Source organism: Nicotiana tomentosiformis, chromosome 2 (genome assembly GCF_000390325.3).
Source record: "Nicotiana tomentosiformis chromosome 2, ASM39032v3, whole genome shotgun sequence".
Taxonomy (NCBI): domain Eukaryota; kingdom Viridiplantae; phylum Streptophyta; class Magnoliopsida; order Solanales; family Solanaceae; genus Nicotiana; species Nicotiana tomentosiformis.
In genome coordinates, this window is record NC_090813.1 from 99,207,476 (window position 1) to 99,229,482 (window position 22,007).

Genomic DNA, 22,007 nt, shown 5'->3' on the forward strand with positions numbered 1-22,007 from the left:
TTGGTCAAATGATCGATTGATTGATTAATTTTTTGGACCAAATTTATTTGTTAATAGTAAATATTAACGTAAGATTATCCGCATTTGTAACGGATATGTTCCAATCCGTGTATTGACCACCACTTGCAATAGCAGCCGCCTAATGCTCTTCCCACCATGGCCAAGTGCTTGCTCCACAAACAAGCTAGTGCATGCTCCACAATGGAGGGTGGAGGGTCGTTCATCTTCAAAGCTGACTGCTATAAATATGTGCAGCAGCTGTTGAAGAAAGACACACAACACAAAAACTGAAAACGCTCAACTTTGGTTATACATTGCACTCCTTCCTCTCAGCATTTCCATACGATTTTCTGAGTTTCTACTCCTTTGTTCTGCATTGTTTTAACTTCAAACAAAGCAACTGTAAGTGTGATTTGCTATCGAACTTTGTGTTCGCTGAAACACTGGGTTTGAATTACCGCTACACCAGTGTGTGATTCGTTCTATCCTGAGAGGAAATAATCCATAACCTTGGGTACTAGGAGGGGATTAAATTCCTTAAGGAAACACTGTGAATTCAGTGGGCTCGAATTAATTACTGTTTTATTACGATAACTTATATTATTATTTACAAATACAGCAATATTGGCTGGAATAATACAGCTCTCATCACCTCCCTTCGAAACCGTCCAATAAGCTTCTCTTCGTGCGCATTATCATCCACAATTACCTGAACATTGTAAGCCGATCTGAAGAAAAGGGTGTTTGCGTAGGCAAGTGAGGGACAAACTACAGAAGTAATATCAGAATTTGAAGACGATGATGATAATGGTAAAGGGGTGTGGTTATTATGGTCGTTGGTTGAGATAAGAGGTAGTAATAAATTACCCTCCTGGTTGGGGCTTGAAGAAGAAGAAGAAGAAGAAGAAGAAGAGAGGGAATCGGTGCAGAATTGGAGGAGAGTAGTTTTGGGCGTGGGTGGTTTTGAGGGAGTGAAGAAGGAGAAGAGATTGGCTATGGATGAGACCGCCATTGGAGAGTATAGAAATGGCTCACAACGAGCTTTCCCTTTTGGATAGAAGGGGATAACCCAAATAACTGAATTGAAAAGACATTTTTTAAACTACGTTATTATGTTCCAAAATGGGTCCAAACTTCTAATGGGAGTAACTCCTTTTTCTGGTCCGTGAAAGTTGAAACTATCTAAAAGAATTTTGTTTTCAACTGCAATTTTTTAAAGATACGAGTAATGATCGAACTTTGTACGCCTTTGAAGATATAAGATAGCAGCTGACTAGTAGTAATAAATTAGTACTGCTAATTCATATTTCTAATTTCGTTTTATTGGTGAGAAAGCTCAGAGTAAGAGATTCTTTTGTGAAAATGAGTTGTTAAGTCAGAAAAGATTAAGTTTGGACTATGGACCTATAGCCCGTTTGGAGTCAAAATAACTTTTAAGTTAATTTGTAGTATTTGGATAAAGTAAAAAAATGCTTTTAAACACTTGTTTTTAAGCTAAAATGACAAAAACAAGCCAAAAGCTAGAATTCTTAACTTATGACTGAAAAGCTATTTTAGCTTAAAAGACATTTAAAATAAGTCCAGCCTCCTAAACTATAATCCTATAAGGAAATACAGGAGTCAGGACATATAACTTTCCAACAAACAGAAAAGAGAATGGAAAACGGGAATCTCAAAGCATCTTTTATACGGTAAAATATCAAGCACAAAAAACTTTACAGTGTGCACACTAGTTGTGTGAGGCTTTATTTTGTCTCACAACAAAATAGACCCAAGGTGTGTGTCAGTTGTGTGAGGCACAAAATAAAAAATTTCACCTAACACAAAATCAAGAATATCATAAGGATTACATATATTTAGAAGATGTCATTGAAACACATAAGATCTTACAAAATGTCAGTTTAATAACAATGCAATGGTCAACTGAAACTCTTTACACGCAAATACAGAGATTCAAGAGACTCTAAAAAGAACAAGAAAAAAGGCAAAAGAGACTGTAAAACGAACACGAAAATAGAAAAATGTCCTAGAAAGTCCTTGAGTATTTTCTGATCTCATACATTATCGATGAAATTGAAACAAGATCTTTGTTCAAGGTAGACCCACTATTTATCCTCTTTATACAATCTGAAAGCCTCGTATAATAAAGAAGAAGTTGAGTTAATGCAGCTCTTAGAATGTCCATTCCACACAGGAAATTGCTGAAAGAAGTAATGACATCATTGTGCATAAGTTCAATTGCAGCTTTCCATCTGCTTGCAAAGTCCTTTACAATCGGTTCGACTTCAGCAATAGTTATAGACCTTTCAGTGCCAATACTTGGATCCTCAGCTGCAATAAGATAATATTCAGGGCATCTGAGAACGTTGGAGATAAATTGATATGCATATTGTTAACACTTACACCCTCTCGTCTTTACAAACTTGATAAGATCGCTAAAATGCTCCAAAAGCAATTCTTCCTGCAATAAAATCAAACATAAGAACAAACCCTTCAACTGAAGTTTATGATTGTAAAATGCTCGAATATCGATTGTAGAATCAGGTAAAACAGGCTTGACATGAAAATTGTTCAACAAATCCCCTACATATGTTGCTCTTAACGTTAATTAGAAATCCTACTTATGCCATCTGTAATAAGAAAACTCATCTAGGAAAAGGTATCCACTATTCGTGATTGCAATCAAGACCAAATATTTTCTCGGTAAATCAAGTATCCAACAACAAATATAGATGAACTGTGTTACTGGTTCAATCTATTTCAAAGCTGATGTTTTCTGGAAGGACATAATGGAATTTATTTTCAACAGATCACTAAGTCTACTTTGGCACCTAACTGATAGTCAAAGCAATAATAGAAGTGGGGTTCATTTTTGTCAGAGAAATATACTGCGCCTCATTCCCAAACAAAGTTGGGGTCGGCGATATGAATCATCACTTCTTTCTTTAAGCTCAACTAATATCATCATCAGAGATATATAACTACAATTAATTCAAACATTCTTGGATTGCAAGAATTGAAGTGTGTGCTCACCACGAATATGGATGTGTTATTCTTTAGAAGCTCTTCAAAGTGCTGCTGGATCTTCCCACCATCTGGACCAGCTTCCTGAAAGCAAATGAAAGATTGCTTGGTGTTTTAAGTCTTTAGCAGTAAATAATAGTATAAATTAGACTTCCAAATTATGTAAAATCTGCTAACAATGGTATCAAATGTTCAGATAGGAATTAATCAATACTGTTACACTTACAATTTGATGGTTTGCAAAATTTCAGAGTAAAGGAATTACTGCCACTGACATGCCACTATCCAGATTTGCAATGTAATAAGAACAGGAATCATGACTTTGATATCTCTTTACATTTGACAGACAAGGAGGCCAGGAAAATGGTCTGATAGACCCCCATTTTCCTTTACAATTCATCTTTCTTTTCATTGGAAATTTATCAAACTAATACATGAGCATTACCCATATAAATTTATTCAACTTTTCATGACTCATGTCCTGTTGATCAAAGAAAAGGAAAATATAGTAACTTCGTACCTTCAGAACCGATATTATCATGTCATAGTTGTTTATAAGGAATACAGTTTGCTGCTTTTGTTTAGCGAACATTTGTGCTAGCTTGACAAGCAAGTCATCAACAGTCATTCTGAGTCTCTCCAGATTCAGTTCAAGCTACAAAAATTAGCAGCCAGCATGAAAGAAAATTTGGTGCAAGTAAACCATGAAGTAAAAAGTGGACCTTCATGTTCTCCAACCTGCCCATCTCCATATTCTACATTAAGGTGAATAAGGGAGGCAGTAAACTCAGCATAGCGCCTTATGACATAATGTGGGTGAACATCATCTTCCCAGAGAGTCCTGATATTGGCATTTCGCAGGCTGTTGAGGTGCAAGTCAAAGACCATCTTGAAACGTGGCCATAAAGCAATATTGACCTGCCCAGATTCATTAAGAAACAAGTTGAAAGCAGTCCATTGTAAAGGCAAGATAACTAGGAGAAAACATTTTATCTTTAATGTTCTTTTGGTCCCAACATCATGTTAAACTTTCTAAAAGACCATAAGGAGTTGTGGTACATTTATATTCACCTTTTTTAACCTTTCTAGAATTATGAATCCTAATTCCTTCTTCCTCGTTTTAAAATGGTCCACCTGACCATATTCTATTAGTAAGCTGTTTAATTTTCTCTTTTTACTGATGCTATGTAGTCCTGCCAAACACCATGAGTCCCAAGATGAGACTTTATACCCCAAATTCAATATATTATATACTTTCAGCACATGAAATCCTGCATGTCCCAGCTATGCTTGTGCAATTGTTCTTTTTCCACATCACAGTAATAACAAATGGGAAATAACACAAGGACAAACATCACCCCAACAGAAGGCAATAGGTGAAAAATAAGTATCTGATGAAATTAACTGCCAAATCCTTTAAGTTCGTTTAGACACAAGTATCCCACATGCATGTGCAATTGCCATTGATGCTGGTGACTTAGGTGGTAAAGTGAATTAGATGATACATACCTTGTCTAAGTATGAATCCAGGCATGGAATTCGGCGTCTGGACATTACAAGCTGGAAAATAAAAGCAGTCCTTTGATAAGAAAAGATTCCAGCAATAATTAAGAGCCAAAAAGGACCCACATTTGCTGTCAAGTTCATAAACGCGATTTGGCATGCTATACGACCATCATATACGTGCATTAAGCAAATGATTCCTCAATGAATTTTCTAATGAGACAAATATTTCTATAAGCTTTAAATTAAACGGAAAAATGTAAAAAAGAATATCTGACACATTTCATTTGCTTTTTATCAAAAAGAAAAAAAAAAAAGAAACATAAAAATGTAATAGAAGAGGACTGAGGTAAAATTGGTGCTTATTGCTAAAGTGTGAAAGATTGGTCATCAAAAGGTCCAATCTATAGCCCATCGCGAATTATATTTGAAATACCCAATTAAAGATTTTGGAGAATTCACATTGTACGATTCAGAAAGTAGATATCTCTGCTTCCACTGTCTATTTAAAGATAGAAAAATTTCCAGAAAGAGGAATATACAATACACGCTTAGAACGATTCCTACTAAGCAAATCCATTAAAAACACACAAGTAGGATTTCTGCTATCATTAAATGCATTTTAAAACGTAGGAAAGGAAGTTCAAAAAGTAAGGGCCTCTATATAATGGATTATTTCACCGCATGCAATTAGTATCTCTGATAAATCAATTTCATCAGTAACAGTCATTGTTTGGTTATCATATGAGAAAACCAATTTTCGAACTTAAGCCCACATATTTCCGTGATAAGCTTTTAAATGATTATTCAGTAATGTTAATTTGTTTGTAGTAAGGACAACTTTACAGTGAAAAGCCAGTAGGTGTTAGATTCTGGTGCCAATTATTGAAGATAGACAGACACCTGGTGATTTAAGCTTGAGTACATTGCACTATCCAATTGGCTCACAATGACAGAACAGTTGTTTGTTTTTCTTCCAAAGGACTTCAAAACACAATGATCAAGAGAATCTTGGAACTTCACCAGACACAAATTTCCCCTTTTGATGATTTCAATTCTTCTGAAGCATTATAGGATTTTAATACTAGCTGCATTTATTCTGAAAAGTAATACCAGAATAGAAGCTTAGGAATATACCTGGTGCTGGTGTATGATGCGAATCATGAGCATTAAGCCAATTGCATCAAAACTATTGAGAAGGAATGTACCGAAATGCTCATCAATTACTGAAAATGGGCCTGATATCATACAAATGTTTATCATTAATCTCGTTGAAAATCCAAGAATTTGCATTATTCCTATCAAGTTAGCAAGTGCAAATTTCAGTATGTACTAAAGGTGTTTGAAAGATCTCAACTTAATGTAACAGATTAAAGGTAACATGAGATATAATTGATAATCCGAAGAACTGCATATACAACTTCTGCTAAACAGGCTAATCTGGAGTTGAGAAGATACTTTTGAAATCTGAGTTTTATTTTACAGATAATACTCTAAGAAGCACAACTGATATTTTCTGCAGCAAGGTGCATGACAAGGAAATGTTTAATCTAACTCACTACCTCCCGTACCAGCAAATATATCATAAAACATGGTCTGCTCTCCAAAGAAATCATCACAGAAAAGGTACCTAATCAAATAAAACAAAAAAGCAAGTTAATACATATTTAAAAGGAAAGCTACCACTCTTTTATCAGTAGGAAAGGGATACTGTTTCAAAGTGAATTACAAATCAGAAACTTGGAATTCAAATAGAGAATATCGTAGAGTACTCCGAAGAAGTAGTATCCATGAGCAGCTTGTGCAAACTCCTGAAAAGGACCTCATACGGATATTTTTTTGAGCTGGCTTCAGCGATATGTGGAATTAATGGAGGCTCATCAATCTCCTGAAGTGGAAAGTATAAACCGTCAATATTTCATCTAATCATCATGAACAATACTACAACACTTTCTTATCTCCTACCAATGGGGTGGACCAGACCAAATCAAGAGTTAATAGAAAACTGAATATGTACATAGTTGATTCTTGGAATAGATAATTCTACCAGTTTTACTTGCAGTTATCTTTTTAGTGCTAGCTGAACATAAGTAGCGGCCTTTGTGCAACACCCAAAAAGCCTTGGTATAATGGGATTATTTGGATTGTTCACAACCTCTAGCAGATGGCTCCATGGCTAGTACTAAAAGAACCTATTTCACCAAATAGTGCTAATTTTTTTCCTTTTTTAGAATGGCTCCATGGCTAATCTATTGAAATCTGGTAGCTCAGGCTTTGTACCTTTTGATTATAGTGTGGTACTGAAGGATACTTTATTTGTTTCCACATATCACCAGGTGTTTATGGAAGATAGAGCAAGTTCTTCTAGTAATATGTTGCATATATTCAATCGCCTTGAAACTTGGACCAATAGATTCAAAATGGATCAGAGATGCAGGTTTTGGATGATCTTAATCTAAACAGGTTTAACCCGGGCAAAACTTTGTATAGAATTTTTTTGATAAGGTAAATTGTATTAATCAAAAGGGAGAAAAAACTCCCGTATACAAGAAGTATACCAAAAAGTAGAGAATTTACACCAAAACATGATTCTCTACAAAAGACGAACTTTGTATAGAATTGTACCAAGTAATGAACCTAGATGCAACTCATATGGTTCTTGGAGCTTAATTTTCCCTGGTCTTCATAGAACATTTCAAAGAGAACTTCCTCCCTAACAAGAAAAGCTAATACTTAAAATATGATTATTTTTTTTTATAAGCAAAATAAATAAATAAAAGATGACATTCTACAGAATTAAAAAGCCCGAGAACCAAAGCAGCATAGAATATATGATTTTCAGCAGTCATTAGATAGGTTCCTTCACTTACACGAGCTTCACATCATTTCCATTACGTATCCGCTATATAAAAGGAGCTAAGACCATACGCGTCTGAAGCTATCATTGATGAATTAGTCAGTAGACAAATATATTCACTCCACTATCAGGCAGTCCATCCTCTAAACGCACTAAATCAAAGTTATATTCAAACTAAAAAGTAATTCTATCAGAGTGAAAGTTGCAGATACCTTTAAACCTGAACAAGCTAAAGCACACTAACATTCAATAATGCACAAGATTCACAATCCCAGCACTCCGCAGAATTCTAAAGTGGCAAAATCTTTTTGGTCATAAGATCAAGGCTCTAAGAAAGAAGATGAAGACCTTGAGAATGTTTATCCTTTCTCCAAGAGCAAAAACTGCAGACCTGTTCTTCAATGGTTCTCTTCCCCTCAAGAAAAGACCTGTGCTTCTGGTCTCGACACCTATCAGATCATTAGATGTTGCTATATCTAACTGAAGCTTTTCTAAAGCTTGAATATAAGCGCGGAACTGTGCACTCAGAACCTGTGATACAAATTTTCGCTTTAGTATTCATGAAAGAACACAATCTCTTGTTAACCAAAAAGCATATTATGTCGCTTATCACTTGTAGATGTGATAACTGATAACTATGATTGATAACATTCTCTAGAGCTTAGAGGATGAAAGGGAAGCTCCAATTTTAAATATAACAATATATTAGGCAACTCTCAAGAGACATCAGGTGTTGTACCCACTTCCTTACACCATGGAGAAACAATTACAACTCATAAACAAACATTTAGAGCCCGTTTGGACATAAGAAAATTTTCCTTTTTTTCCAAAAAAAATCACGTTTTTCCGAAATCAGCGTTTGTTCGTAAAATTTCCAATTTTCACTTCAAGATGCATTTTGGAAATTTTCGAAAATTTGAAAAACTCCAAAAAACTGTTTTTCAAAATTTTCACTCACAAAACTTCAAAAACAACCCAAAATTATATTCATGTCCAAACACAACTCTAAATTTCAAATACCATTTTCACTTGAAAAAATTTTCCCCCTATTTTGGAATTTTACAATTCTTATGTCCAAACGCCCACTTAATGTCTTCAACTTCAAGGATGGGCGCCAAAGGAACAGTCAATTTAAGCACTCATGGACCTTAAGGATATTAAATCTCTTTCTGAACTTGCAAGTCAAGAGCTACCACATTGATCTCATGAGTTAGACATCTAGGAAATCAAAAGCATTTACTTTTGTTTCATCAATCATCTAAGCTGGCAAAATTATCCAAAGTGAATTAATAATGTAAAACTTAACCTTGTTCATTGTGTCAGTGTATGCAGCTCGAACCTCAAGATACACCTCCTTGCCATGCTCCTTGAGAAAGGAAAGGATATACCTGTGAAAGTAATTGCAAAGATAACTTTAAATCCAGGAAATTCAAAGGTGAAAAGGAAATTGGAAAGAAGCTTTGAGGCTGATGATAATCAAAATTTTAAGTTAGGGACCTCTTAAGCTTGAAATCATTTAGGTGGAACACAATAACAATAAAAGGTATTACCCCCAAAACTCCAAGATAGCCATAAGTTTGGCTTTCGTTTGTACATAGATTTTAGATTTTTTCTAAGTTTTTGAAGAACCTGCTTTGTTTTTAAAAAAGAACCTGTTTGTTTAAGTTTTTTCCCAAACAGCTTTTTCAAGTTCTTCCAAAGAAATTATCTGTGAAGAATAACAATGAAGCACCTTCCCTTAAAGAATTCTTCTTCCACACACAAAACACTTATAGATTTTCAGTACTCACAAAACCACAACTCTTTAACCATGTCTTCTTTTTGCACATACTTTTTCTACAATTTCTTTTCCAAAGAAACGGCTAAAAAAACGAAAGAAGTTTCTCAAGTGCCAAAATTTTGATGTCATTGTTAGGTTAAAGTAAATTTGTTCGGAGATTCTCCAATGTCCTGACAGCTGACAAGGAAATAGTAGCTAAACAAAACAGAACTGCAGTCGGGAGCACGAAAAATGCTGCTATCTATGTTATGTTTAACACAAAAATTTATATCGAGGGTTCTTCTTGGATGCAGTCATTCAAGTAAATTGTAGAGAAGCAAATGTGTTGTGAACAAACAAATTAGCTAGTTTTCAGTAGTCAGGAAGAGAGTAATGAGCGATACAGTATATGATAGAAACCAGAAGAAGACGCAACTCACTTATATTTTAGAAGGACACTCTGCTGAAGGATCTGAATATTAGTTTTGGGTTTCCTTAAAGCGTATAGCTTCTGAACCATGAAATCAAACACCTAGATAGGAACGGGAAAGTGGATTAGATGAGACATGACTAAAATGCAGCAGGTGTAACAGTTAGGAAATGTGGAGAAACGTGCTTGAGAGACTAAGCCAGACAAGGAGGTTCACATAAACAGAGGGCAGCAACGAAAATTACACGCAGCTAAGCAGTGTTGTAAATAGCGAACGCTACGTCGCTAATAGCGAGTAGCGATGCGAGGCTGTGTCGCCATTTTGCTCTGTTGCGTTGCGATTTACAGAAAGCACTCGTCTTTGCCTGTGTAGCGAGAGGCGATACTGTAGCGTCGCTTTTTTTAAAAAAAAAAAAAAAAAAAAAGGCAAAGACTAAAGAAAAGGGTCGCGATTAGGGATTGAGCTCTCAGAAGTTTCTTTCTTCTTCAACCTTCGAACAACAGAGCAGCCAAGGAGATTTCGACCAGCCCAGCCATCTTCTTCATCTGAAAGCTTCAAGTTTCTGCCAAGTGCCATCGTCTTCTTCATCAAGTTTCTGCCATCTGAAAGCCCAGGTATGCTTCTCTTCTTCTTCGAGTTTCCTTTCTTTCTTCTTCTTTCTTCTTTCTTCTTTCTTCTTTCTCCTTCTTCTTCTTTTTTTCTTCTCTTCTTCTTTCTATTTTTTTGCAATGTTTTTTGTCGAGAACAACAGAAACAGAGTCTGTTTTTGTGCTCTGTTTTTTCTTTTTTGAGCAAGCAGCAGAGGCTCTTTCTTTCTTTCTTCCCTTCCTCTTTCTTCTTCTCTTATTTTTTTGGCTCTGTTTCGAGCAAGCAGCAGAGGCAGAGCGGAGGCAGTAGAGTCTTTTTTTAGGCTCTGTTTTTTCAGTTATAGACCTAATAGTCTTATAGAGTAGAATTAATTGCCTATTGACTTGATAATTTTTTTCTATAAAACAGCATTGAAATGGCGTCATCTGATACTAATTATGCTATACAAGGCTCATCAAGATCCGCAATTAAATGTGTGTTTTGTGAAAAAACATATCATGGTGGAATAACTCGTCACAAACATTTGATAGGTGGATTTAAAAATGTAGTACAATATCCTCTTTGTCCGCCCGAGGTTAGGAAGGAAGTAAAAGCATTTGTTGAGAAGAAAAATGTGACAACAACTCAAATGAATTATGAAGCATCGGTGAATCTAATTGATGAAGATGATGAAATGGGACCCCCCCCCCCTCCAAACTCAAAAGAAATCTTCAAATAGTTCTAATGGGCCATCTACGGCGCGTACGGTGAAAGGTCTTCTCAATCTTTATTTCTCGGCAAAACATCAAGAAAAGGGAAAAGGTGATTCTGGTTCAGGTTTAGAAGCCAAGAAGATTTTGAGGGATCGCGCCGTAAGTGCCTTTGCAGCATGGATGTACGGTGCAGGGCTTCCTTTCAATTGTGTTAACTACAAAACTTTTGATAAATTCATTGAGGCCGTAGGACAATATGGCCCAGGAATGAAGCCTCCTAGCTATCATGAAGTTAGAGTATCTTAAAAAAGAGGTGAAGAAGATAGATAAAATTATTGAGGAGCATAAAGTGGAATGGAACAAGTTTGGATGTTCCATTATGATGGATAAATGGACCGCACGGAATGGAAAAATGATCATAAATGTGTTGGTGAACTCTCCAAGAGGGAGTGTTTTTCTTGAATCTTACGATGCTAGCAACTCTTCTACGGATGGAAGCAAAATGTACAGCTTGTTTAGAAAGACTATTGATAAAATTGGAAAGGAAAATGTTGTACAAGTTGTTACAGATAATGCTAGTGAGAATATTAGTGCGGGTAAGATGATGGAAGCTATGTATCCACACATTTATTGGACTCCATGTGCTGCCCATTATATCAACTTGATGTTTGGTGACATATTCAAGGAAAACCCATATGCTTCAGGTAACTTTAATATAGTTATCTTTAAAGCTTTAACTTTATTTATACTTATGTCCTAATTAAGTATTAACTATAAAATTGTTATTGTTACTTTTACAGTTTTCACTAAGGCCGTCAAGATATATTCTTACATCAGTCAGAGGCCGTTGTTGTTGAATTTGATGAGGAAATTCACAAATGAAAGAAATTTGGTGAGGCCGGCCAAGACTAGATTTGCAACGGCTTTCTTGACTTTGCATAGTTTTTACTTGCAAAAGAAAAACTTGAGAAAGCTAGTTCTTTCAAATGAATGGAAAGATAATAGATATGCAAAGGAAGCTGCGGGGAAAGAAACTGCGAAAGTTCTTATTTCTCCATCATTCTGGAATGACGTCGTTCGGGCTCTTAAAGTTGGTGGTCCTTTGATTAGGGTGCTTCGTATGGTGGATGGGGAGAGAAAACCACCAATGGGCTATCTTTATGAAGCTATGGATAGAGCCGAAGAGACTATTGAAGCGTCATTTGAGGGAGATGTTAGGAAATATGGGAAAGTTTTTGAGATTATTGATAGCAGGTGGTCGGATCAACTCCATCGACCTTTGCATGCAGCAGACCATCTTCTGAACCCGGGATTATTTTACAAGAATACTAGAGAAGACACTTTGGATTCAGAGGTGTAGGTTGGATACCATCAATGCCTTGAGAAGTTGGTCCCCGAAAAGGAATAGGCTTGAGCTATCGCGTTTCAATGATCTAGTGTATATTAAATACAATAGAACATTGAGGCGACGTTATGAAGCTTGCGATACCATTGATCCAATTTTGTTGGATAACATTGACGAGGCAAATGAATGGTTAACTGGAGCCCTCCCAAAATCATAAAGATGAACAAGTGTATGTAGGAGATGATCGTGATTGGGGTACTGTTTCTATGGCGGCTGGAGTTGAGGAGAATATCTATGGTCTCAGAGGAAGTTCTTCAAGTTCAAATTACAAGGGAAAGGGAGTAGCAAGTTCAAGCCGGTCTCTAATTGATGAAGACTCCGAGGATGAAGAAGATGATAGCCAATATAATACTTACATTCTTGAAGTTCTAGAATTTGAAAATCTTGAAGAAGAATAGATGTTGCTTGTTTTAGACTTTTAGACTTTAGTTTATGAATCTACTATGACTATCTAATGAGTTTTAAATTTTTGAATTGATATATTTATTAATATATTATTGTTATTGAGTTTTTAGTTTTATATATATATATATATATATATATAATATTTTATGTTTTTGTATAGATTGTCGCTTCACATCAAAAAGGCAAGCGCTTCGCTACGCGCCTCTCGCCTCAGTGAAGCGGGCCCTCGTCACTATTTGTCGCCGCATGCTATCCAAAACACTGCAGCTAAGGCTGATACAAAATTCAGAATATGATGGAAAAATGTCTCAAATCTTGATACATGTAAGAAGTCTTAGAATTAAACTGGGGGTTACTCATTCAGCAGTGAAAGGCAGTGTTAATGCATATGTAGGTTGGAACAGATGCTAGGTTTGCATCCCAATTTCATTGTTTCATCTCAAATTGTATTGTTTCTAACACGACTGGACATAGCCTGCTTATTCCAAATGATGTGCTAGGTTGGCATCCCAATTCATCTGTCTCATCCCAACTTAAATAACATCGTCGAATTTAGGAATATTGTCGAATAACAGGAATCACTATTGCATCCCAAACCATCTCAAAATCCGCTTGAGATGGTTTCCACAGACAAAAGTCAGGATAATGAAATCACAAGAGTGTTCAAGCACTGCATTGAGCAACACCACAGACATTCATGTGTTGGTTAAGCTATCTACAAGGTTTGTGTTTGAGCTCAAATGCTCCAATCAAATGGTAAAAGTCAAACCTAAACATGCTTAGACTATTCGGCATATACATACCTTGGAGACCGCTTTCTGCCTAAGTCTTTCTAGTTCAGGCTGAACATCTTTCAGAGCTTTTGATGTTTTAACCATGAGATCTGCATCCGAATACTTCAGCTTTTTACTCAAAATTTCAAGGGTCCTCATGTATTCCTCATTAACCTATAAACATCAGTGTTGCATGGCAGGTTAGAAGCCATGAGTGAACAAGGCATTTAAATATGAAATATTTGAAAATTAAACATCTGACAGAATGATGTCTACATGCTATCCAATAGGGAGAGGTCAATGCTTGGTAAGAGAATGAAAAAGAGATAATGCATAATAATTGCCCTGGTTCAGAAGAGCTTTTGAATAACTAGAAGAAGCTTTCCAAATAAAGCCCCATTATCAAATGTAGTACCAGCAGAGCCAAGACCAAAAATGAAATGAGGGGGAAAAATAGCAAAAGAAGGGAGAAGGAGAAAGTCTGTCCAGTGTTAACAGTCAACTACCGAAAAAGGAGAGTGTTTTATTGTAAGATTCGTATGCCAGGAGGGAAATGATGAAAAGAAGGGAGAAGCAAAGTCCAGTATTAACAGTCTACAACAGAGAAGAAGAGTTTTCTATTGTAACTCGATAAATTCATTAGCTATAAACCATAAAAAGTTAGATATAATAATCACTTTGAGAAAGAAAAAAAAAAGAATAAACCAAGCTACTACACAGTCTGTTGCCCCAACATGTCACATCATTGACTCACTATTGGATACAATGTAAGAATAAATATTATGACGAACAAACTAAAGAACCAAAAGTACCTCTCCATCAACAATTATGTCTATCATCCTTGGAGGAACAATAATATCCTCGACAAACTTTGCTAGCTTTGACTCTGCCACCTGCAAAATAACATAACCATTTAGCAAGTACACTACAAACATCAGAAAGTATCTTCCTAGCTCAACACTAGGACTCAAATATGGTTGTCATATCAAGTATACTGGACACCACTGCATGACTAATTTGCACTAGCATCCATCTAATAAGTCTAAGAAGAGGTATATCATGAAGAAATATAAGGAAGAAGTGAAGTTTCTGAGAGATTAAATTGGAATACTTTTTTGATAAGTAAGTTTAAAACATTTTATTAAAACTACCAACTGCGCTACGGCTGTGCTGAAGAAGCTTTAAAACAATGCAAGGCACTGATCAGATCAATGATATCATCCATATCTTTTACAAAAGAAAGTCTGCACCAAAAAGCTAACAAAAGGATGGTTCTATTCTTAAGGCTGAAATTAAATTGAAATTCGCAGTAAATTATTGTCAACATAACTGTGAACAGCTAATTTTAGAGTATTTCAGAAGTTCATGCAATAAAATAGACAATAATAAAATAGGGAATGGTATTCAACAAAATATACGAAGGACACATGCGATGATCCAAACACTAACAGTAACAATGCCTACGAAGACGACAACAGCAACAGCAAGAATTTATGCTTTCATCTATTCATTGTCCTTAAATTAGGCACCTCCAGGTGGTAATGATCATTGCCAAAAAGTACTAGAAGATATGAGAATTCGATTGATCTATATAAGGATGATCAACCAAGAGGTTTTTCTGTTTCCTTAGGGGTGTTGATGCCTTTTGAGAAAATATATATAGACAGAACTTATGAAAAAAAAATTTAGACAGACATTGCCATCCCTAACAGCTAAAAGGACATTAAAACCAAGGACTAACTTAGGATGATTTCTTTACTCTGGCATTACTACTGTAGCACGTAAATACTGTAGCTTTTACTCTGCAAGCAGAATAAGGAGAAACAAAAGTGCAACTACTGATGCAACTTGCAAAACAGCATTTCTATTGTTTGGTAAAGACCAACATACAAGATGTATACAGTAAGTAGCGAAGCCTACAAAGAAATGTGATTCTCCATAAAGAGTATTCAATAATCCACACCTGTTGGAATATTACATATGCTCTGGAAATGTATCAAAATAAAAATATTCCTCTGATGATTTCTACATAGGAGATTTCAGCTCCTTCAAATACGTTTATGTTCCTCTTTTTCCATGTCGTCTGTGTTAGAAAAGGAGCACAACCATCCATGACCATTACTCATGAGGTCTTTTACAGAAAATAAATGTAAAAAGTAGAGCAGCCAGAAATCTATTAGATAAACGAAATGGTCAATACCACACGTTCAGACCAGATAATAACTTCTTCACACATGAAACACAGTTAGTACACACTTTTTATTCATTTATATTTTATACTGATAATTTCTTCACATATGAACATTAAAATACATTTCAATAACAGTTGTCAGTATGAACATTGCTTCTGAATCAGAAGGTAGCATTATCTACAGATGTAACTTACATTTAACCAAATAAAGGAAGCTCAAGCCTAGACTGTAAACAGTAAAAGAAGGTCCATCCTATAACAATAATACCTTGCGATTCTTCAGCCTCAGTCCCATATCCATAGACTTCTCTTGGAGAATTTTGATATCTGAACTTATAGAACCTATCTCTCCCTGGCAGATAAAACAGTGAATATCAAGTTTAATGACAAAAGATATAGGCAACTAGACCTTTAAGATGTTATGTCGTTTTCCTTTAATTTCTTCCGTTTTCTTCTTTGTTTGGTGAGTGAAGTCAGAGACAAAGAAATCCTGTTAGAGATTTTGTCTCAAAATAAAACCGAAGTCATCCCAGCACGTGAACATGAATGATATTATAGAAAATATTACTAAAAGTGACACTGGCAAAAATTGTCACCCACTTTAACATGATATTGACGGAAAGTACCTGAAATCCACTGAGAAGAGTCTCCATTTGGGTAAGAATGATGTCGCAATCACGAATTTGATCATGAAGTGAGACTAGATTATCACTTTCCTTTATGTAATCCTATTAATTTGACGAAAGAGCACATATCATAATAATGTCATTATAACCAAGTTTACAAGGCACTTAAAGAAAACTAGCACATGAGTATGAAATAATCGATCATCATTATAACCCGAGTTCATTAGGTCTCACATGATTTTGTGTTGTGACAACTAGATTTATTGCGTCGGTTTCTGAAAAGAAATATAACTTTGACTAAGGATATACAGAAAACTCTAAGCTGTAGTGCACGGACATTAAGGAGGAACCGCTATGAGTGGAAACTAAGCAGTCTATTGAATCAGCTTAGTAATTACGAAGAAAAGGAATGGTTGAGAGACAGAAATAGTTCTCTGTTTTGGTTACACGGTAGAAGAGGCATATGCTCTGTGAAATCAGGATACAGAACAAAGTACCACCTAGAGTTGTACGCTTTGAATGGATGCAGTGAAATGATGCATGCCTAACACAAGAAAATTTATTAAAAAGATGTTTTGTGCCATGCAATAGATTCTATTGCCGTCAAAGTAACAGGACAGTGGCTGCCATTTATTTCTACATTGTCCACTGGCATGGAAGATATGCAGCATGTTTCTGAATCTATTCAACATCCTTGGCCAACTCATGGTAATGTGAAGGAGGTGCTATGCAGTTGGAGTGTGCAGAAGAGTAACAGAAAGCTTTGGTATTCAATTCCTTTCTGATTTATTTGAGTGATGTGAAAAGAAAGAAATAGGAGATGCTTCAAGTCAAACAGAGTAAAGTTGTGACATCTCAGTTCAGATCCAACTGCATATACTTTTTGTCTTTGGGGTGTGCACTGTAAATAACCTAGAGAAGTGACTAGATTTTATTGATTAAACTACACAGTTAAACAAGGAAGCCTTTGTATTTGTGAATACTTTTGTTATTAGCACTCACTGGGTACTAAGTTGAACGAAAATATCTTACCTCTCTTTCTAAAATTAGAAAATAAATAAAGATTCAGAAAGAAAAATGCATGATATACCTAAATATCAAAGCTGGAACAACTCGAAATCCCAAGTTATCAATACAGACAGAACAATGCTAATGTATTAGTAAACCTGGATAGAATCCAATTCAACTTGCCGCAAATTGTGTTCAACGCCTTTAGCGTATTCCCGCAACGTTGTACCTTTAGAAAGTATGTTTGCAACAACCTTTGTATTCAAATAAGCCAAATTTAGACCCATCATTAGTGTCCCTCAGAGGGGATAAAACTGGATCAAATTGTAACAAATATCGATCTTTAATAGAAATATATTCAGCTGTTACTATGAGTGAAGTGAAATAAATACGATATCCTTACATCATCAGTTTTACATTCCTGTAACTCTTCCTCAAGCCCCTCAAGGGATATATCAGCGCTGGAAAGAAAGAAGAGAAAGGTCCTAAATTTCTTCATATATAGAGGATCAAGAATGAAAAACAAACAAGCGTTATAGCAAAATTAGCAAAATGAGGCCAGGAAATGAAACCACACCTGGCAGTTTCATCATCAATATTCAAATCGCCAACAAAGGATCCCAAATCCAAGAAAAATTTCTGCCCATTATTCGCATTGCCCTAAATTCACATATGTAAGGCAACACAATGAAGGATATGAAAATGTGCACCAACTAAAACATGAAACTTTCTCGGAAATGAGAAAAACAAGTGTTTACCGATGTGTTGCCAGCCACCTCCGCCATAGCAACTTGAGCAAACCAAGAACTTTTTACAGCGAACAGCTATCTAAGAGTGAGCCAGATCAAGCATTTCTACATTATTACTTTTTTTAAATCAGGATCAAGCATTTCCATATTACGAATTGAAACACAAAACAAGAAGATTCTCTAAAACCTGCTTTGTGATGATGTCTTGGTAATAATCTAGAGATGGTCTTTAGAGTTCAACGACTATGTTCCGACTTCCTTATGGCCAGAAAAGATACAAGCTTTACTGCATGCAGTACAAATACATTGAATGTTACACGGGTGATTTTGCTAACAACACCCTGGAATACAATTATTATTATTATTATTATTATTATTAATAATAATAATAATAATAATAATAATAATAAAAGATTGCAAGCATGATGTTTCTAAACAGATATTTGCAAGATGGCAAGCTTTATTAGCACCATTTGATATTGAAATAATTTTAAAAAAAGGGTCTGATGATAGTCTCCCTGATTTTCTTACTAGAGAATTTCTGAGTTAACAACCATTTGTTCATCTTTGACAGGATGAGAACCAATTTTAACCCCTCTTCTAATAGAAGGGGAAGAGGAAGAACAAATGCAGGCAGAGATAATATTCTTGTCCAGATGGGAAACCAGAAGCTAATAGCTTCAAATATTGCAAATACATCTGGTTTTAATACAGACCATCCAATGTATAAAGATTTTGTGGATTTTATAAAATCCAGGCAGAAGGAAGATAATAGTTCTCCATCATATTCTGCAACCCTCATGAATGACAGTGAGGAAAATACAGAGGTATATGATAAAAATACCTAAGGGTTCTAAATGAGGAAAATTATATTTCCTCGGATGATCAGTGTGGACCTTGATGATGAGTTTTCTGTTGCGGGGGTGAAGATACAAATAAGCTACATTAAAAAAATTACTATTTTTAAGTACATGCACTCAAGATATATCCTTCTAGAAAGGACCTAAGGGGTCGTTGATCGGAAACAAGTTATCTCGAGATTAGTTATCCTGGAATTGTTATGCCAGCCTCTCATAGGGATAAAAATAACACTACAATCCCGAGATTAGTTATACCACGATTTTATCCCAATCAAACATGGGATAAACTCATTTCAAATTTAATCCCGAGATTAATAGTCCCTTCTCCCTCGTACCAAACGAGCCCTAAGGCTCATAGTTAGTAATTAGAAAATATTTTGATTGGAAAATTATCCATTTTTCTCTTAGACAAAAAAGAAGATATTGAGGTCAGGGTTAAGATCGATACCAACAGTAATCCAAATACTAAAATTGGTATTAATAATTATCAAATAATTGAGAAAATTGAGAAAAAGGGCCTTTTTTATCTTACGATTCAATTTAGGCCAATAACCGCCAGACTCTGATCGAGTCATGGGGATTAGGTTGAGTGTCCCGCCGACTCCTCAATTAGCAACCCACTTCTCCTCAATGGAGGCTCCGATTGGATTTGGAGTCCAAGAGACCAAGGTCCTATAAGTAGGATGGCTCTCGAATGAACGAGGGACAATCAGTTACGAAGTATTCACTCTCACAAGACAACCAGACTTTATCATTGTACTTTTGTATTTTCTGACATTCTCTTTATACTTAAGCTTTCTAGAATTAATTTGATCCTAAGCTATTCAAAGGAAGCCTTGTACGATCATGGATATGGAGTTCTAAGAAAATCATGCACTTGCTCTTCCTCTTATTTACTTGTCTTTATTGTTTGTCATTTCAATTAATTTACACCCATTGCTGGTCCCCTAAACTATAACAAGCGACAGTAGAGAATTTCCCCTCTACAGTATCTCTTTTGAAAGTCGGACAATTCAAGGCACCGCCTTAATCCAGGCAAGGCTAACCCCTTTAACATTAGAAAACAATCCCGTTTAACATAAAAAAAAATAATAAGAATAGAAAACAGAATTCTTGTTTCTGATAATGTAGAACAGATGCATTTCAAAGCAAACAAATCATAATAAATCGACAGCATACAACCACTTCAAAACCACAAGATCCTATTGTAGAAATCAGTACGCTACACGTAAATTATCCAAAAAGAAAGGTAGAAGAAGAGACCTACCTGATAGTTAGCCAAAAAGAGATCTAAAGTTTTGGAATTGGGATTTAGGACTCTCTCTTCAGCTTTGGACTATCTTTCTCCTCTAAAGTTGTGATTTAGGCCAAAAAGAATTGGAGAGATAAATAATTTGGAGCCTATTTAAAAATGGGATTTTTACATCATATAGTACCTATAAACTTTATTACAAGTTTTAACTTAATTACATAGGCATATACAATTTATCAATTATATATAAATTAGTATTAATGAGTATCCCTTTATATTAGTATTATTTCCCCAATTTTTCTTCCTTCATTTTTTCTATGCTTTTTATCTCTCTTTTTCCAGGGTATTCATCAAAAAAAATTAATTGATTTAATATAGAGTTTTAACTTAGCAATTTTTTATCATGTTTTACAATTGTTGTTCAAATTGAAATTGTCAATCAATAAATTTTGAAGTTGTTTTGATTCTCCACCATTGACACCCATTAAAAAGTTCAAAGCTTTGAATTCGAATTTGGATTTTCAAAAATTATTGTTTGTTTGGATTGGTTGTTGTTGCAAATAATTGAGAATATAATATGGGGTTTGTATCTCCATTTTGAGGGTGTTTGGCGAAGATTAGACTTGATTTTGGCTGAATTGCAGATTGGAACTATATACTTATGAAATTATATTAAAGTTGTATGTAAATTATATTTAAGTTATATTCTGTTGTAATTATATATATTTTTATTTAAATATTCTATGGAAGTTGAAAAATAGTTGTGTAATGTATGAATTGTTGTATGAAATTTGTATTTAAATTATATATACTATCTTTTTACATAAAATTGTTGATATGTATTAGAATTATTTTAAGAGATAAAGTTTTGATTGGAATTTCAAAAAGGAAGAAGAACACACCACATACAAAATATATGCAAATCATATACAAAATACATACAAAAGACATATTGTCTAAAATTTGTATGAAAATTGTATTTAAGTTGTATGATGTTGTAGTTATATTTAACTGGGTAAAATAATGTATGAAAGTTGTAGATAAATTATAAATAAGTTTTATAGTATATAATTAGTTATATAAAATACTCTTTTTAGTTTATATGTTATTGTAGATGTATCAAAGTTGTACGATTTTTATTTTTTATTTGTATGTTGTACCATACAAATTGGTATGGTGTTGTTGTCACTTAAAATATCGTTTATCGCATGATTTTTTTTATTTATTTCATTAATAAGTGGTAGAATAAAATGAAAATAACCTTCTCGCACGATGATGTTTTTGAATAACTAAATATTGTGTAACTAATGGATAAAAAAAATACCAAAAAATAAGAAAGAATTATATGCAATACAATTAATTAACTTTGTCATTCTTTTGAATTTTACATGCATCATTCAAACATAATACATTTAATTCCTTTTCATAGAAAATATAATATAATTGAGAAAGCAAGAATAAAATGCAAGGACGGAGTGCTAACGATGTATAGCACAAGAACAAGCTTCTTGTTGGGAGAAAACAAATGAAAAAACAGAAAAGAAAAGAACAAAATAATGAGGAGGGAAAATAAGTGAATATACTTATTAAAAAGAGGGGAATCTATAATGGAGAAAACGATGAGAATCAAAAAGTTTTGAACGTTATTTGAGTATATCACAAAAATTTGGGTAAGAACAATTCATCTCCCATAATTGAGGCAGAAAAATAAAGAAAGAGGAGAGGAGAAAAAAAAAGTGTAATTGAATCCCCTAATTTAAGGCATTAATTATGGTTGTATATAATTTATAAGTAATCCTTGTTTAGGGTGGGTAATATACAAAACTAGGATAATTTTGATAAATAAGTTTCAAATATTGTATAGGAAGGAAAAAATTCCTATAA

At 34.7% G+C, this 22,007-nt stretch overlaps 2 protein-coding genes across 5 annotated transcripts; one reads left to right on the top strand and one right to left on the bottom strand.

Annotated features, from left to right (window-relative positions):
- Positions 1 to 1,835: 1,835 nt before the first annotated feature.
- LOC104092231 (vacuolar protein sorting-associated protein 52 A-like) lies at positions 1,836 to 20,268 on the bottom strand. Of its 4 annotated transcripts, none has more exons than XM_009597793.4 (22): positions 20,139 to 20,268; positions 18,199 to 18,297; positions 18,021 to 18,116; positions 17,840 to 17,922; positions 17,666 to 17,723; positions 17,421 to 17,516; positions 16,255 to 16,356; positions 15,897 to 15,980; positions 14,250 to 14,330; positions 13,468 to 13,611; positions 9,584 to 9,675; positions 8,691 to 8,772; positions 7,733 to 7,915; positions 6,300 to 6,415; positions 6,099 to 6,157; positions 5,665 to 5,765; positions 4,534 to 4,584; positions 3,763 to 3,942; positions 3,545 to 3,679; positions 3,034 to 3,108; positions 2,404 to 2,461; positions 1,836 to 2,331 (listed from the first exon to the last, which is right to left on the bottom strand). In XM_009597793.4, exons 3-22 carry the CDS (start codon positions 18,045 to 18,047, stop codon positions 2,027 to 2,029), a joined length of 2,112 nt encoding a protein of 703 aa, XP_009596088.1. In that variant the 5' UTR covers positions 18,048 to 18,116; positions 18,199 to 18,297; positions 20,139 to 20,268; the 3' UTR covers positions 1,836 to 2,026. The 4 variants fall into 4 exon arrangements, 3 of the variants coding, with proteins under 3 accessions (XP_009596088.1, XP_009596061.1, XP_009596097.1); XM_009597766.4 differs by having other exon boundaries at positions 6,090 to 6,157; XR_011414124.1 differs by lacking the exon at positions 1,836 to 2,331 and adding an exon at positions 3,251 to 3,451 and having other exon boundaries at positions 2,399 to 2,461; positions 6,090 to 6,157.
- On the top strand, positions 11,141 to 12,214 carry LOC138906817 (uncharacterized). The gene is made up of 2 exons (XM_070196521.1): positions 11,141 to 11,558; positions 11,655 to 12,214. The coding sequence occupies exons 1-2, from the start codon at positions 11,141 to 11,143 to the stop codon at positions 12,212 to 12,214; spliced, it is 978 nt and encodes a 325-aa protein (XP_070052622.1).
- Positions 20,269 to 22,007: the final 1,739 nt, after the last annotated feature.

Coding starts and splice junctions, on each gene's coding strand:
- LOC138906817 (XM_070196521.1), top strand. CDS start 11,141: ATGAAGTTAGAGTATCTTAAAAAAGAGGTGAAGAAGATAGATAAAATT. Junction 11,559..11,654: donor GGAAAACCCATATGCTTCAG/GTAACTTTAATA, acceptor TTACTTTTACAG/TTTTCACTAAGGCCGTCAAG.
- LOC104092231 (XM_009597766.4), bottom strand. CDS start 18,047: ATGGCGGAGGTGGCTGGCAACACATCG. Junction 15,981..16,254: donor CTCTTCTCAGTGGATTTCAG/GTACTTTCCGTC, acceptor TTTATCTGCCAG/GGAGAGATAGGTTCTATAAG. Junction 8,773..9,583: donor AGTGTCCTTCTAAAATATAA/GTGAGTTGCGTC, acceptor TTACTTTCACAG/GTATATCCTTTCCTTTCTCA.